We start from the raw sequence: 15,122 nt of genomic DNA, 5'->3' as shown, positions 1-15,122 counted from the left end.
AACAGATGGACTCAGTTTTCCCAATTGCTGAAACACTAAGTGCCATTTTCCAAACCTGTTGATCGACTGCTTTAACTCTTTTCTAAAAAATAAATCACTCTTTGGTCGAAACCTAAAACACATTTTGCAGTTAACACACAATTTGAAAAACTCTTATTCTTTCCAAAACACATGACACATTCTCACTTTTAAAACATAGTTGGCATTCACAAGACATGTGAGGCAAAAAGTGAACACAAAGAGTCAAAACTCAAACTCTGTTCCAACACAACGATCACCATCAACACACAACTGGTCAAAACTGAAGACACTTGTTGCTATTACACTGGAGTGAACATAGGGAAAGTTCTGGAACAATTGAGCAGCTTTTCAGAGAGGAATAACAGAGCAAGACCCAGACCCACATACACTGGACCCAGATACAGAACAAGGTTTCTGATGAGATCCAAGTCATAGTTATTGACTGTATGTTGGTTAATGGAATGACCATAAGGGAAGCCGCTCAACCCTCGACTCAGCAGGATCAAGTTGTTACTGTAATCTCTATCCATTATGTAGAAATTCAACAAGAAAATGACAAAGAAGATTGTGTTGCTATCTGGGACAATGTCAGTTTTCACTAAAGTTTACTCATCAGACAGTAGTTCAACACTAATCACCAGTTTGCACCTTGTTCTCCATTCCTTAACCAATTGAAGATTTTTTTCTACTTTGCATTGAAAGGTTCACAAGAAACAACCATACTCTCAACAAAACCCATTGCAGGCCTTAAACATGGCTTGTGATGATGTTTCAATAGTCTTGTCAAGACTGGATCAGGAAGATCATTTTTTTTTTTCCTGTTGTTTGGCCAACAATGTCGATGAAGTCCTCTGGTCTGACCCGGACAAAGATAAAACGGTGAAGTGCAATAAATGTGAACTTGGGTTTACTATAAAAATGAAAACAATAAAAAAAAAAAAATGTAAAAAAAAAAAAAAAAGAAAACTATTTTACTTTATTTTTATAAGAGGGAGAGAGGTGTCATTCTTTATAAACCATTTTGTGAACAGTGTCAAGTGTTTTGTTGTGCAGTGCATTGTGATTGCTGCATGGTTGTTAGTTTTAACAAAACAGTCTTTATTGTGACCTCAAAGTGGGCTTTTGACTGAAGAGTCAAGATTTTTTTTAACATTTACCTTTTATTTTGAAAATTGTGTTTGGTGGTTTGGTGTGAAGTAGGGATGTCCCGATCAGGTTTTTTTGGGCCCGATCCGATTCCGAGTCATTTGATTTTGTGTATCTGCCGATACCGAGTCCCGATCTGATACTTTTATAAGACATTTAAAACATGAATAAATTAAATAAACAGATTAGTGTTGTCCCTTATTTATATTTCAATAACCTTCTTTTATCATTAAAAACTTAAATAAAACACTTCTGTGAAGTAGCTTTAATAAACAAGAAAAAATACAGCAAATATAAACTAGGAAAAAAATAAAATGTTCTTGTTACATAAGTGATAATTAGTCATGTGATAATGTTTAGTGACTTTAGCTTTAACATCTTTAGAGCTATTGAACATTTTTGACCAAATGTGATTCCTGTCCTCATTTAAATTCTTAAAAATAAATTGTGACTTTGTTTTAGCATGAAATTTGATGAGTGTTCATGAATAGCTGATGTCATTATTAGTTTTATTTATTTATTTTTAAGATTATGTGCTTATCTTTTAAGTTCTTAAGACATCACATTTTCGGTTTTATTACCATCCATCTTCTTGACCGCTTCCTCCCTTTCGGGGTTGCCGGAGCCTATCCCGGCTGCTGATGGGCGAAGGCGGGGTACACCCTGGACAGGTCGCCAGTGTGTCGCAGGGCCTCAATCACACACACATTCACTCTCACATTCACACCTAGGGACAATTTAGAGTCACCATGTCTTTGGACGGTGGGAGGAAGCCGGAGTCCCCGGTGAAAACCCACGCATGCACGGGGAGAACATGCAAACTCCACACAGAAAGGTCCCAGCCGGGAGTCAAACCGGGGCCTTCTCGCTGTGAGGCAAGAGCGCTAACCACTGCGCCACCGTGCAGCCCCGTTTTATCACCACATTAGTTAATTTTCTTAACTGTTATTTCTCTGTCAGATAAATAAAACAGGCATATCAAAGGACCGCTGGGGTCCTAAGGAGTTATATCACGGCGCTAGCATGTAGCAGTTAGCAGCTGGTGTTTAGCCAACTGTCTGCAGCATGAAGAGCTTCACATTAAAAAGAAACTGTTGGAATACCTTTAGAGGTTGTTGTTTGAGTTATGACAAACCAATAGAGACACTTGCTGTCAGTTTAAAGCGTTTTTAAAAGGGTTATTGGTCCCCTAGCTAGCTTTGTTTACATTAGCATTCTGCTTGAGCTGCTGCCGTTTTCTGCTGCGTTTTCTGGTGATGACATTTTGTGATCTGTTCATGACATGCAGACTTGGAGTGGAGTATTTATCCGTAATGATAAGATGAAATATAAAGCTCTGATCATAATGAGAATAAATGAAATATCCGATCCTGATCAGACAAAGCAGTCCAATTTCGATCGAGTCCTCAAACACGTAATCGGGCCTGATTTCCGATCACGTGATCGGATCGGGACATCCCTAGTGTGAAGTGTGTTGTGTTTGCTGTGTGTGTGTATACGTTTTGACAACAAAGTCTTCATTTTTACCTCAAAGTAAGATTTTGACTCAAGAGTCAAGTATTTTGTATATTTAGTTTATATTTTGAAAATTGTGTTTGGTTAAATTGGTCAAATGTTTGAGAAAATGTATTTTACTATTTGGAAAAAACTGTAATAAGGGAGACCAAAAAAGAAGTGCCAGTCGAGTAGCCTAAATGTTCTATATTTTTGCGCTGGTTTGGTAACCACCAGACCGACAGAAACTTAGAACACAGGTGGACATATGTTACTGGCGCCAGCCCTAGGGATAGCTGGACGGTAGCAAGTGGCACACAGCTAGGCTGTCTGAGTTGCTATGGCAGTACCGCTGTGGCTGTGGAAAAATCCAAAACACATCGGATCAGGCCAAAGCTTGCTCAATAACAGATCAATATTACATAAACCAGCAAGTGAACACAATAAAATGAATAATTAAGAATAGAATACAAAACATTCAAAAATAATAATCAAAACTTGAATTCACTATTAACAAAATAATTAGACTCATAAGGGGCAGAGACATAACTACAGAAATACATTCAGTTATCCATTTCAACACATGCATACTGATGCAATTTGGGTATATCAGAAAAACCGCTGCACTAAATGGCAGTGAAACGATGGCAGTAGAACACATTTAGAAAAATACGACTTTTACCTATTTAGGAACATTTATCGGTCTTCTACAACAATCATACATTACTTTAAAATTAATCACAACACCTCCAACATCACATTAAAAACAATAAAATAACATACCTGTGGACAAATCCAAAACACATCCAGAAAGAAGGATATACTTGTACGGCAGTCGATCCTGAGTATGTCCGTTCCAAAACACCTGATAAGTGTTAGTGAAATTAACCCCTTGCTGGCTACTCAGAGGTAAAGCGCGTGCACGCTGGGAACACAAAGACCCTCTCAATTGATCATAGAACTCATGATCATAGTGGAAACTAAAGGAGAGAAGAAACGCGTAACAAACGTCACAGAGGCAGAGTTTGAAGGGTTTATTCGCTGGTCTATGAAGATTCAAGGTCATTTTGAAAGAAAAAGAGTCAGTTTGGCAAAAAAAAAATAACTGAAAAAGTAAATGAGTGAGTTTCAGAATAAAATTCATACTTAATTTTCGTACTAATCAACGATAAAAATAGACTAAAAGAAAAGGAAAAAAAGGTTTAGAAAATGCAAATCCCAAAGAAAATGCAGCATGGGATTTTGAAAATATATAAAAAAAAAAAAGAAAAATGTTTAATTTTGATACTCGATGTTAAGAAGCAACAAAAAGCTAAAAAGTAAAAAAAAAAAAACAGTGAAATCTGAATTTCAATAATCTTGAATGTGTTGTTAAGTCAGTTAAACTTTAAACAAAAGATATTGGATAACAAAAGAACTTTAAAAAAAATTTAGGATACATTTTCTAAGTTGTTAAGTTTAAAATTTGTTTTTAATTGTATTGTAGTTCTATTCTATTCCTTTTCTTTGTCTCTTTTATTTTCTATTTAATTTCTTGTTTCTTTCATTCTATTCTAGACCATTCCACTTCTCCTTTTTCTATTGTATCCTTTTCTCTTCTTTTAAAAATGTCCATTATATTCTACTCTAGTCTAGTCCCTTCATTTCTATTCTATTTTCTACCCTTTTTGCTGTAAAGGTAAATAAAAAAGAAATAAATAAAATGGGAAACATGCTGTCATATGCTCAACTCATGCTGTTTTTACAGCATTTGGGAAGCCTGTAGTTTATACTATTTTTTAATCAAACAAATCAAAATAACTTCTGCATATATATATACATGTATTTATATAGATATGAGCAACAGAGAGAAAATACGAACACATTTCCAACTCTTACAGTAACACTTTTGATGCAAATCAAATACTGTAACTGTATTTTAACAGACTTCTTTAAGAATAAAATGATGTTCATTTCTGTATAAACATAAAATAAATCCTACTATTACCGTACATTTCAAACTATGACGCTGCATTAGCTTGGCATCCCAATGCAACCTACTGAGCAAAAGAAAAGGTGCTAACAACATAACATTATGTAAAAACACAGAACTAAAAAGTCGCCAAAACTTAAATTATTACAAACCTTGTTCTTTCATCAGCCAGGTGCTATGGGATAGGGTAAACTTTGTTTTTTTTTACAACTTTAAGTTTGTTTTTAACAGTTTTGGCAGACACGAGGCAAATCAAGCCTTCACGTTAGCTTGAATGACAACTTCCGGTTTAGCACGTCTTTGTATCCCTTCAAAATAAAACCCACAACCACGTTATAAAAAAAAAAAAAAGGAGAATTACAAAAATAAAATTGTAATGGGCTGAATCAAGAGGTAATTTATATATATATATATATATATATATACATACATATAGTGGATGTGGCAGTGCCAAGGTACCAAGCGACGGTAACATCAAGAAGGAACATGAGAAACTGGAGAAATACCAGGGACTCAGAGAGGAACTCGAGAAAACTTGGAAGCGTGGTAATTAGAGTAATTAGAGCGCTCTGGGCTGTAACCTCCAAACTGGAGAAGTGGCTACATCAGATCCCTGGAAAGACCTCATACATCTCAGTCCAGAAGAGTGCAGTGCTATAAACTGTTAAGATACCGCAGGACCCTTAAGCTCCCAGGCCTCTGGTAGACCTGAGCTTGGAGTAGAAACCACCTGCAGAGGGTGAGAGGGGTGTTTTCTTTTATTTATTAATTTTTTTTTGGGGGGGTAAGGCCATTGGACATGCACATACAAATGGACACAAGGACCCGAGGCAGCGGAGCAAAACAGCCTGCTGTACCACCAGTTTCATAGCCTCTACACACTTCATCTGACGATGTTGTTTTACCTCTTGGATTCTCTCAATCAAAACAGAACGCCAAAAATATACAAGATCTAAGTTATTATTCTGTTTTTCTCACAGATGAGCGGTGCTTTGCTGTTTTGTAACCCTCCGTGTGTTACTCAGTATTTTATAGCTTCATGATTTCCTGCTATAAAACTCAGCAGAATTGAATTTTTTTTTTAAAGTTTTAATCACACATAAAATAATAGGCTGCTTATATGTCAACATTTTCAGCATCTTTTTTAAACTGGTGATTCGTAGACACGTTTAGCGGTGAGGTGAGGTAACATTGTTAGTTGTGATATGGCCAGAACATGTTTATTACAATTTCAGGAGAATTTTCTGTGTTTACGTACCTGGCACGTCCGGGGTGCCGAAAAGGGGTGGGGCAAAGGTGGCTCAGAATGAGGATGGGGGCCCCACAGAGCCCCCTAATGCAAATTTGCAGCTGTGCTAGTGACCCTATAAAAATGATTTTCATGAGGCCCAAAATCCCTAGCGGTGCTCCTGGGTCCGTGTACGAGTGAGCTTCACCACAGAGAAAACTCTTCTCATCCTCCCCCAACTACCTCACTGTACACAATTTTAATTTCTGATTGACCCTGTCTCTGCCTGTGTGTTGGTAGCCAATCAGATTAGTGCAGAGGGTGGGACAATGATGAAGACAGATTCACGGCTGCCTCTGAGCCAAAAACAACCAGTTCAATATCGGCTGATATCGATATGGGTGTCAAAATAGTCAATGTCGGCGCTGATATTGATAGTGGTTTCGGTTGACCCCTAAACCATATTAGTTAGTGACCAATCTCCAATACACCTTTGCCACGGCTTAAGCAATTCAAACTTAAAGTTTAGTCTAATAAATTAGGTTCAGTTCTTCTCTGAGTGAAGCTTGTTTTTTTTCACCTGGGTAATATCCATCCTGCAGAATGCACAAAGCTTTTACTGTAACTCTGCAAAACCACACCTAAAAACACAATACGTGGATTCATTCCAGCCTATATGTTGAGCATCACTTGAACACATTTGTTGCAGATGATTGCATCATCTTCTGATTCCTTCATCTTTGTTTTCTATTTTTTTATTTTATTTTGTTTTTAATCCCCTGCCCAAATATGAGGGGAGGAAAGTAGGAATACATTGTTTTCTTTGTTTTTATTAATTTATTTTTTTAATATATATATATATTTTCTAAGCACAGAACGATGTTCTTTCATTTTCAACAAGCTCTGAATGTGGCTTTTGATGTGGATATGGGTACTTTTTGTTATTGTTGTTGTTCCAGGAAACAGATGAGTAAACGAAACCTAAAAGACATGTATGGCCTAACTCAGCCAGTTTAGCTCCAGCAAACCGTAAGTTTTGCTTTCCTGGAGTGTCAGAAAAAGTGGGTCATTGAGGGCAGACTCACAACATCCTGGATGTTCGTGTCGCTTAAAACTCTCTGTAAACAACTAACAGATGTGAAATAAATGAGCAGGATTGACATTTGGGTATGAGGCAAAGACCTAGTACAAAATGTGAGCGTTATTGTATTGCTATTCAGCTTTTTGATCTCAATTCAGAACGAGTGAAAAGTGTTGTTTGTCACACACCCCCTCAGGAGGCCCACAGTCCTCCGATCAGCTGACTTTTACTTTCGTTTTCCAGTTTAAACGTCACCCAGCTGATCATAGCAGACTTTAAAACCCCGGCAGCACATCTCAGCAGGTGTAGAAGGAGAGGTGAAGCTGTAAACAGCACAAGGACCTCCTGCTGACTCTACAAACCTATTTTTCCTCTGACACACACCTAAGGCGGTGAGTGTTTGTACCTATTGAATCTAGTCTTCTTTGAGCTGCTGTCCTGCACAGGATGGCAGATTTTGGACTGTTCGATTACCAAGAGGAAGTAGTAGAAAGGGCACTGAAGAGGGAAAACATCATTATTTGGCTGCCAACTGGTGGTGGGAAGACCCGAGCAGCGGTGTATGTGGCCAAACGGCACCTGGAGACCACAGAAAACGCCAAAGTGGTAGTTTTAGTCAACAAGGTAAGCTGAAACCTTCTACTCACATTAGTTTGGAATTATTATTAAAGTTACTGACTCCAGAGGTTCAATGCTTTGTTCTTTAGGTGCACCTAGTTGATCAGCATTACAACAAAGAGTTCGAGCCTCACCTGGGCAGCATTTATAAACTCATAAAGGTCAGCGGAGTGAGTGAGGAGAAAGATTTCTTCGGGAAAGTGGTGCAAAGGAACAATTTGATCATCTGCACCGCACAGATTCTGTATAACGCTCTGATTAACAAGGAGGAAGCCAAACATGTGGAGCTCTCAGGTCAGTCTAGTGACTGCAAATCATGAACAATGATAACAAGGCTCCTTATTGGACAACACGGTTGTGATTTTCTGCAGACATCACTCTTCTGATCATCGACGAGTGCCACCACACTCACAAGGAGGCGGTTTACAACAAAGTGATGCGATGCTACGTGGAGAAAAAGCTCAAAGGAGAAGGCCGGCTGCCACAGATTCTGGGTCTCACCGCATCGCCGGGGACCGGAGGGGCAAAGATCCTGGGGGATGCTGTGGAGCATGTACTGGAGGTCAGTTTGATAACTTCACTAATAAAACGTATCCCTTTGTCTGCTTATCGTTTGTCCTTTACTTCAGATTTGCGCCAACTTGGACTCGGCTATAGTGTCGACCAAAAACTATGAGCCGGAACTGAAGAAAAAGGTGCCCCGCCCCACCAAGACCTTCGACATTGTGGAGAAAAGACATGCTGTAAGTTTGTTTTTCAAGGTTCAAGCAGTAGAACAATACAACCAGAGTTAGTTATGATGGTTCTCTGTCAGGATCCACTCGGAGATCATCTGAAGTGGATGATGAAGCAGATCCACGAGTTCATGAACCTTCCTCGTGATGTCAGGCTCAGAGAATGTGGAACACAGGAGTATGAAGCAGATGTGGTGATTTTAGAGCAACGAGGTAAGACTGTGTAAAAAAAACGCTTTGCTTGTTGAAACTTCTATTATTCAGGTTTGTACTTGAACAGGAGTTCGAGAAAACGACAGATTGATGGCACAGTGTGCACTCCACCTCAGACAGTACAATGACGCTCTGCTCATCAATGACACCCTACGAATGATGGATGCCTATCGCTCCCTGGAGGATTTCTATGCTGAAAAGACAAATGCAGCCATGGATGGAACAGACTTTTTCTTGTTGGGCCTTTTCGAAGGTATAGAAGTCAGAATCCTTTACCTCATGGAAAACATCTCCCTCGTTTGTCTATGCAAACGTCTGCTTTTTCCCCTGCAGAAAATCAAGTGGAGTTGAGGAATCTTGCAGCCGATGCTTGTTTTGAGAACCCAAATATGGCCAAACTGGAGAGCGTCCTGCTGCAGCAGTTTGGTCCAAATGTCAAATCGAGAGGGATCCTCTTTTCTAAGACCCGCAAAAGCACCCACTGTCTGTACGACTGGATCCTCAAAAGCAGGGCCTTGCAGAGAGCAGGCATCAAAGCAGCCATCCTCACCGGCGCTGGGAACGGTATCACTTACATGACACAGGTGTGTTGCTGAGATCAGAGGACAACAATGCCACACTGTTTTTTTCAAGCTAAACGGGTTTCTTTTTTCATAGAATGAACAGGCAGACACCATTCGCAGGTTTCGCCAGGGTGATCTCAACCTCCTGATCTCAACCAGCGTGGCTGAAGAAGGCCTCGACATCCCAGAGTGCAACCTGGTGGTGCGCTACGGACTGCTCACGAATGAGATTGCTCAGCAGCAAGCGAGCGGCCGGGCCAGAGCCGTGAACAGCCAGTACTCGGTGGTTGCTCGGGCAGGTGGAAAGGAGGTCCGGCGGGAACACATCAATGAACATCTGGAGGAGCTGACTGCAGAGGCCATCGCCGTGGTGCAGAAAATGACTCCGCAAAATTTTCGCAGGAAGGTAAGATACGCACCCTTCACCTTTGCTCCCACTGCCCACTTTGCTCAGTTTGACCTATTTCAATTCTAGATATTAGAGCTCCAAACTCAAGCTGCAATCACCAACAAAATTTTGGAGAGTAAAAAGATGGAGAAGAGAGGTCGCTACGCTGCTTCCAGCATCCGGTTGCTGTGTCGAAACTGTTTTCAGCCTGTGGCTTCTGGCAGCGACATCAGACTTCTGGAAAATGCTCATTATGTCAACATTAATCCAGACTTCAAGTGAGTTCTTTTTTTATTATGTTCAAATGAAAGAATTTGTGTCTTCTCTAATGCCACTCTTTGTTCGTTTGTTCTCAGGAACCACTTCAAAGTTGGCGGGAAGGTGATGTTACCAAGAACCTTCGAGGACTGGGAGCCTGGCTGCAGAATCAGCTGTAGTAACAGAAACTGCAATAAGGTGACACTTCTGTACCCAGGGCCGGCCTAAGGCAATGGTGACTTAGGCGGCTGCCTATGGCGCCAAATTACAATGATTTATATATATTTTATTTAACGCATCACTCATTTCATGTAAAAAAATAAAGTAATAATTAAAAACATGTAAACAAAATAAGTTTATAATCAATAACTCTGCAGTGCAGCGCCCCTCCCTTCCTATTGCTGCTGCTAAGCTAGGCTGGGGGTAAGAGAGTGGTGAGTGCTGTTGCAGCTGTTAGTGCTTCTTTAAAACTTAAAGGATGAAAGAAGATGTAATATGTAAGATGAAGCAGAAGCGTTAGGATCCATCAGCAACCAAGGTTTAATAACAACCATAAAAAAGGGGCAAGGCAAAGGAAAGTCAGAGTCCAGGCGTGGCTCGCGGCAGGTGGCAGTGAAGTCAATATGGATCTCAGAGCTAGCAAGCAGTGATTAGTGCATGTCTGTCTGAGTCAGCGTTTTTATGTCAACCACTTTGTTGGAAGTCCACACCACTTGAAAGCGTACTCAGGAGAATCTATCAAACCTTTTTAACGTTTGACGTGAGACCACATACTTATTGAGGCATTTGATTGGCCAGTTAATAACTTTTACAACAGAAAAAAACAATCATAAAAAATATGATCCTAAAGAACATATATATAAAAAATAGAAACAAAAAACTTTAACAATTCCCACAATAGAGAAATTGATTAATTTCCATTCACCTTTCAGCATGATGTTGTTGCCTAAACAATAAACAATACACCCACTGACCGTTAAGACCCTAAAGTGGTGGCACATAGTCCAAAAAAAAAAAATAAAAAATAAACAGAAGCAGACATATCACTACCCTGATGAAATTTAAAAAGTCCATCTTCGCCAGAAAAGAGTGAATTGCTACAAAATAATGTACAAATTAAAAAAAAACTAGAAAAGTTGCATTACATGTGGTAATATTTTTTGCTGAATGTGATCTCTGAATATAAGGAAGAGATTTACTGTAATCCCTAAAGAGATTTGCTGAAAAGTCTAAACCTATTAGCATAATTCTAAAGTTGCTAAAGGACTTGAAGTTGTGAAAATTGTAGACAGTGCACAAATAATTTGAAGAATATCTTGAAAAAATGCAAAAATTGCAAACAGTGTAAAAATGCATAAAAGGTATGAACTAAGAACTAACCGAAGATTTCAATAGATGCCAAAATATCCAAAAATGTTAGCACGTTGCTAAAATGTTAGCTAAACTCAAATTTAGCCCAAAAACCCCCAGTAGATGCCAAATTAGCCAAAAAAGCTAGGACGTTGCTAAAATACTGGTTTGACTCAGAATTGGTCCAAAAAACCCCAATAGATGCCAAATTAGCCAAAAAAGCTAATACGTTGGTAAAATACTAGCTTAACTCATAATTAGCCTAAAAAAGCTCATTATATACCAAATTAGCCAAAAAAGCTAACATGTTGCTTAAATATTAGCTTAATTCAGAACAAGCTAACTTGGAACAGCTGTGCTAACTAGTAACGTACTTTTATTAAGGTCTCTGATTGGCCAGTTTATAACTTGAATAAGTCTCACTTAAAACATAGTATAGAAAAACATGTTATGGCTGGAACTTAGTCAAAAAATTGAGTAATAGAAAATATTATTTAGATCTGATTAACTGTAAAAAGTCCATTAGAAAAAGTAAGTCGCTACAACAATGATACAAAAATTAAAACAAAAAAATTGGGCTAACCCCGTGGTAGCTGTCAGTTAACAATGGCGCCGAACAGACTGGTTATTCTGGCAAATATCTCAAGTGAAATGCTATTTATCTCTCAATACAAGTCTATGGGATTTTGGCTTCTTGGCACCAGTGGGCAACATGAGGGAGGCGGGGTCACTCAGTCCAGTTCTCATATTTAGTTAATGGTCTAACACGGTTTTTGTTTTTCCTTTGATTTCCAGGAATGGGGGTTTGAGATGAAGTACAAGAAGGCTTTCTATCTCCCCAATATGGCCATCTCCAACTTTGCCCTGGAGACTCCGCATGAAAGGCTGACTGTGAAGAAGTGGAAAGACGTTCCATTTGCAGTTGAGGACTTCAACTTTGAGCAGTACTGCCTGGACCACTACCCTGACCTCTTTGATTGAAACAGATGGCCTCCACCTGGATCATCATTCCACTTTTTTATTTTGCTAAAACATTTTAACTAGTGATGCATGATGTTGACTTTTAAAAACCGATACTGATACCAATAATCAACCAAGATTGTTTAAATACTCGAGAAAAAATATTTGCAAAGTAAGAGTGTATGGCTCTTCTGTATTCCAACAAATTTGCAGAACTTGTTTTACCTGCAAATTAATTGAACAACGGGTCGTACAAAAACCATTAGCTTTTCCAGTCTCCCATACATCTCTGAAGGGAGAAAGTATAGTAAAAAATAATGAGAACAAATGTTAAGACTTTAACTTAAGTAATGTAACCAGGGCATTTTTTCATTCAAATAATGAAGAAATACTTTTACTCAAAGTTAAACAAAAATACAGCTTTGTTTTAAATTGGTGTGCAAAATAAATGGTTTCTCATAGAAATGAACTTATCAAAAACACAGCCATAGGCTTGGACGTCATTGAATTAAAATATGCTAAAAAATACATAAATGTGATTAAATAAAACAGAATAAAACAAAGTAAATAATTAAAAACAGTTACAGTTTAGTGATTCAGTTTCCAGGCCCTTCGTAATTTTAAGGGTTTCACAGATATAAGAACTTTGAAAATTTAGATCTTCGAATGAACATTTTACTGTGGAGCAGTGCAATGTTTACTGAGAAGTTTACTGAAACGTTTTAGTTATGTTACCCTGAAGTTCTTCATTTAGGAAAGGTGATGTAGGAACCTTTGTACGTCTTATTTATGTTCTCTGGGGGAAGTTTAATAAAGAAGAACCCGTGAAAAGCTCCAAGTAGGTTCAGCTACCTGAACAGTTATGGGGTTTCCGCCCTAACAAGATGCATTTTTGTTACATCTCAGACAGTCTTGATCTACTTTGGTTAAGTACAGACACACTTTGAACTTTTTTGCTAGAGCCCAATCTGCTATCTGTAGTCCATGTGTCAGTGGAGGGATGTGTTTGTGTGTGTATGAGTGTACGCCCTTAAAGAAGCCCCTCCCTTACAACGGTTAGCTCAGTGATGGACAGATGGACCAACGCGCCATCTTTGTGGTGCATGCTGTATCTGTCCTGCTGCTACGCTAGCACCATTAAGCAGTACTGATGATGCTGAAACTTTTTGGATGACCAGACAACTTGTAACACAAGTAAATACTTTTCCGGAAGCGTCGGCAGTTAAAGCGTTTGATTATCGGTCCATTTTATCAGCAAATTTTTTTCTTCTTGGAATTATCGGTGTGACGTCATAATGTCCAATATCGGCCGATAACTATCGTGCAACCCTAATTTTAATCGTCATTGTATATAAAAGGATGCTTTCTTAGTTATTGAACTTCACTTGTGTCGAGCCTTATTTATGCTAACAGGCCAATGAATTTATTGTCTTTTATACCATAGTACCATCAATTCTGATTGGCTGCAGGATGTCCATAAGAAAATATCTCTGTCCTTCAAATGTCTCTATGATGGACATGCTTGTATCTCTTTCACATTTTTGCCATCAATGACAATGTTGCCTTTAATTCGAAATAGTTTGTTGCCTGTCTTTCTGTCTTGCTTACCTTATTACTTGATACTGGGTTAATATGTGTTTATGTCATTGACTGTCCATGAGAACTGGACAGAATATCTTTATATATGTCAATGGTTTAAACATCAGTTTATTGTTGATTAATACAATAAATTGTCTAATGATTGAAGTTAATGGTGTACATTTCTTGCAGTAAAAGCAATCTAGTTGAGACTTTATTTTCTTTTAAACAAAAATTTTCTGGACAACAATAAGCGGGAAAAAGCCAACTTCCCTGTGAAATGATGCTTTTTATCACTTAAAATAATGTTGGCATATATTCCATGGCTGGTTACATCTGTTGGAGAAATATTCTTATTCACTATTGTATGATATTGGTGTCATCTTGGTGTCAGAAGTGGGATCCCACTTTTGACACCAAGATGAGGAAGAAGTTTAAGCACATATGTTATATTGAGTACAATGGTAAATAAGAATATTTCTCCTACACGTCAGCTCTAGCAAAGTGGATGTATATGGCAAAATAACAAGATTAAAGTACTAATTATTGATTTAATATGTATTTCTCTTGCAAGTGACCATGGTATATGCAGGTTAATGCCCTTTGAGATGTCCATTATTAGAACTTATTGGACGATGCTAAGACGCGAAATATTCAAAGCTAACGTAATTTTACACAGTTTTACACAGCACTTTTGCACCACCAAGAACCAACATGATAGTTTGACCTGTCTGCTAAATAAAAGATTTTACTTAAATTCTCTTCTTGCTTATCATAAAATGTAAATATCAATTGTAAACACATATAATTAAGTGCTATTTTAAAAAAATAACAGTAACTACTTTCATTATTATCAAAGTAATAATATAATAGTTTTAGGACCATTGTGATGTCTAAATGTTCTTAAAGTCTCCAGGCTGCTGCTGTTTTTGTAATCTCCACTAGATGGCAGTGTTGGTTATTCTATGACTTGCTGTGTTTCTGCTAAACTCAGCACTGGAATTCTAATTGTTTTATGACACAAAGTAAGTGTATCAGAGCATTGTGAACAATGTTGCAAATAAAGCATGACAAAAAAAAAAGGAAGTGAGAATAGACAGCTTCTTCAAGCAGCATTCATCTCCATGCGTCTGATAGACACAAAAGGTCAAAGTTTGGATTTTATTCTAAAATAAATTACAAACTGGGGTCTTAAGAATGTTATAAAATAAAAAAACTGCAGTTGTGATCCTCGATTTTAAGAGACAACACAAAGCTAAACAGTCAAAAACCAGTGAAATTGGAATTTAAACATTTGAATTTAAACATTAAACTTTGGAAACATTTAACAGTTGTTTTGTAACTCTCTTTAAGTTTTAAGTTAATAATTTGTCTTTAACTTGTATTGTTAATTTATGCGTGTATATTTTTATGGCTCTGACTTTTGGACCTCTATTCTATTCCTTTTTTCCCATTCTACTCTATTCCCTTTCCATATTCTATTCTATTTTACTCTACTCTATTCCTTGCAATTACTTT

General features: G+C 38.0%; 1 protein-coding gene across 1 annotated transcript; it reads left to right on the top strand.

The window, feature by feature from the left end:
• Positions 1-7,389: 7,389 nt before the first annotated feature.
• Positions 7,390-13,772, top strand: dhx58 (DEXH (Asp-Glu-X-His) box polypeptide 58). The gene is made up of 11 exons (XM_024272745.1): positions 7,390-7,566; positions 7,650-7,854; positions 7,932-8,122; positions 8,190-8,303; positions 8,375-8,507; positions 8,575-8,760; positions 8,841-9,091; positions 9,165-9,476; positions 9,546-9,736; positions 9,815-9,914; positions 11,862-13,772. Exons 1-11 carry the CDS (start codon positions 7,390-7,392, stop codon positions 12,045-12,047), a joined length of 2,046 nt encoding a protein of 681 aa, XP_024128513.1. The 3' UTR covers positions 12,048-13,772.
• Positions 13,773-15,122: the final 1,350 nt, after the last annotated feature.

The sequence above is a fragment of the Oryzias melastigma genome, linkage group LG8 (assembly GCF_002922805.2).
Source record: "Oryzias melastigma strain HK-1 linkage group LG8, ASM292280v2, whole genome shotgun sequence".
NCBI lineage: Eukaryota > Metazoa > Chordata > Actinopteri > Beloniformes > Adrianichthyidae > Oryzias > Oryzias melastigma.
The sequence above is the reverse complement of the archived record's forward strand: the minus strand, read 5'-3'. Positions and strand labels throughout refer to the sequence as shown.

Bases quoted from the DNA above. Each gene is read 5' to 3' on its own strand.
- dhx58 (XM_024272745.1), top strand. From the start codon at position 7,390: ATGGCAGATTTTGGACTGTTCGATTACCAAGAGGAAGTAGTAGAAAGG. The intron at 7,855-7,931 runs GTCAGTCTAGTG...GATTTTCTGCAG, and splicing joins CAAACATGTGGAGCTCTCAG to ACATCACTCTTCTGATCATC. The intron at 8,761-8,840 runs GTATAGAAGTCA...TTTCCCCTGCAG, and splicing joins CTTGTTGGGCCTTTTCGAAG to AAAATCAAGTGGAGTTGAGG.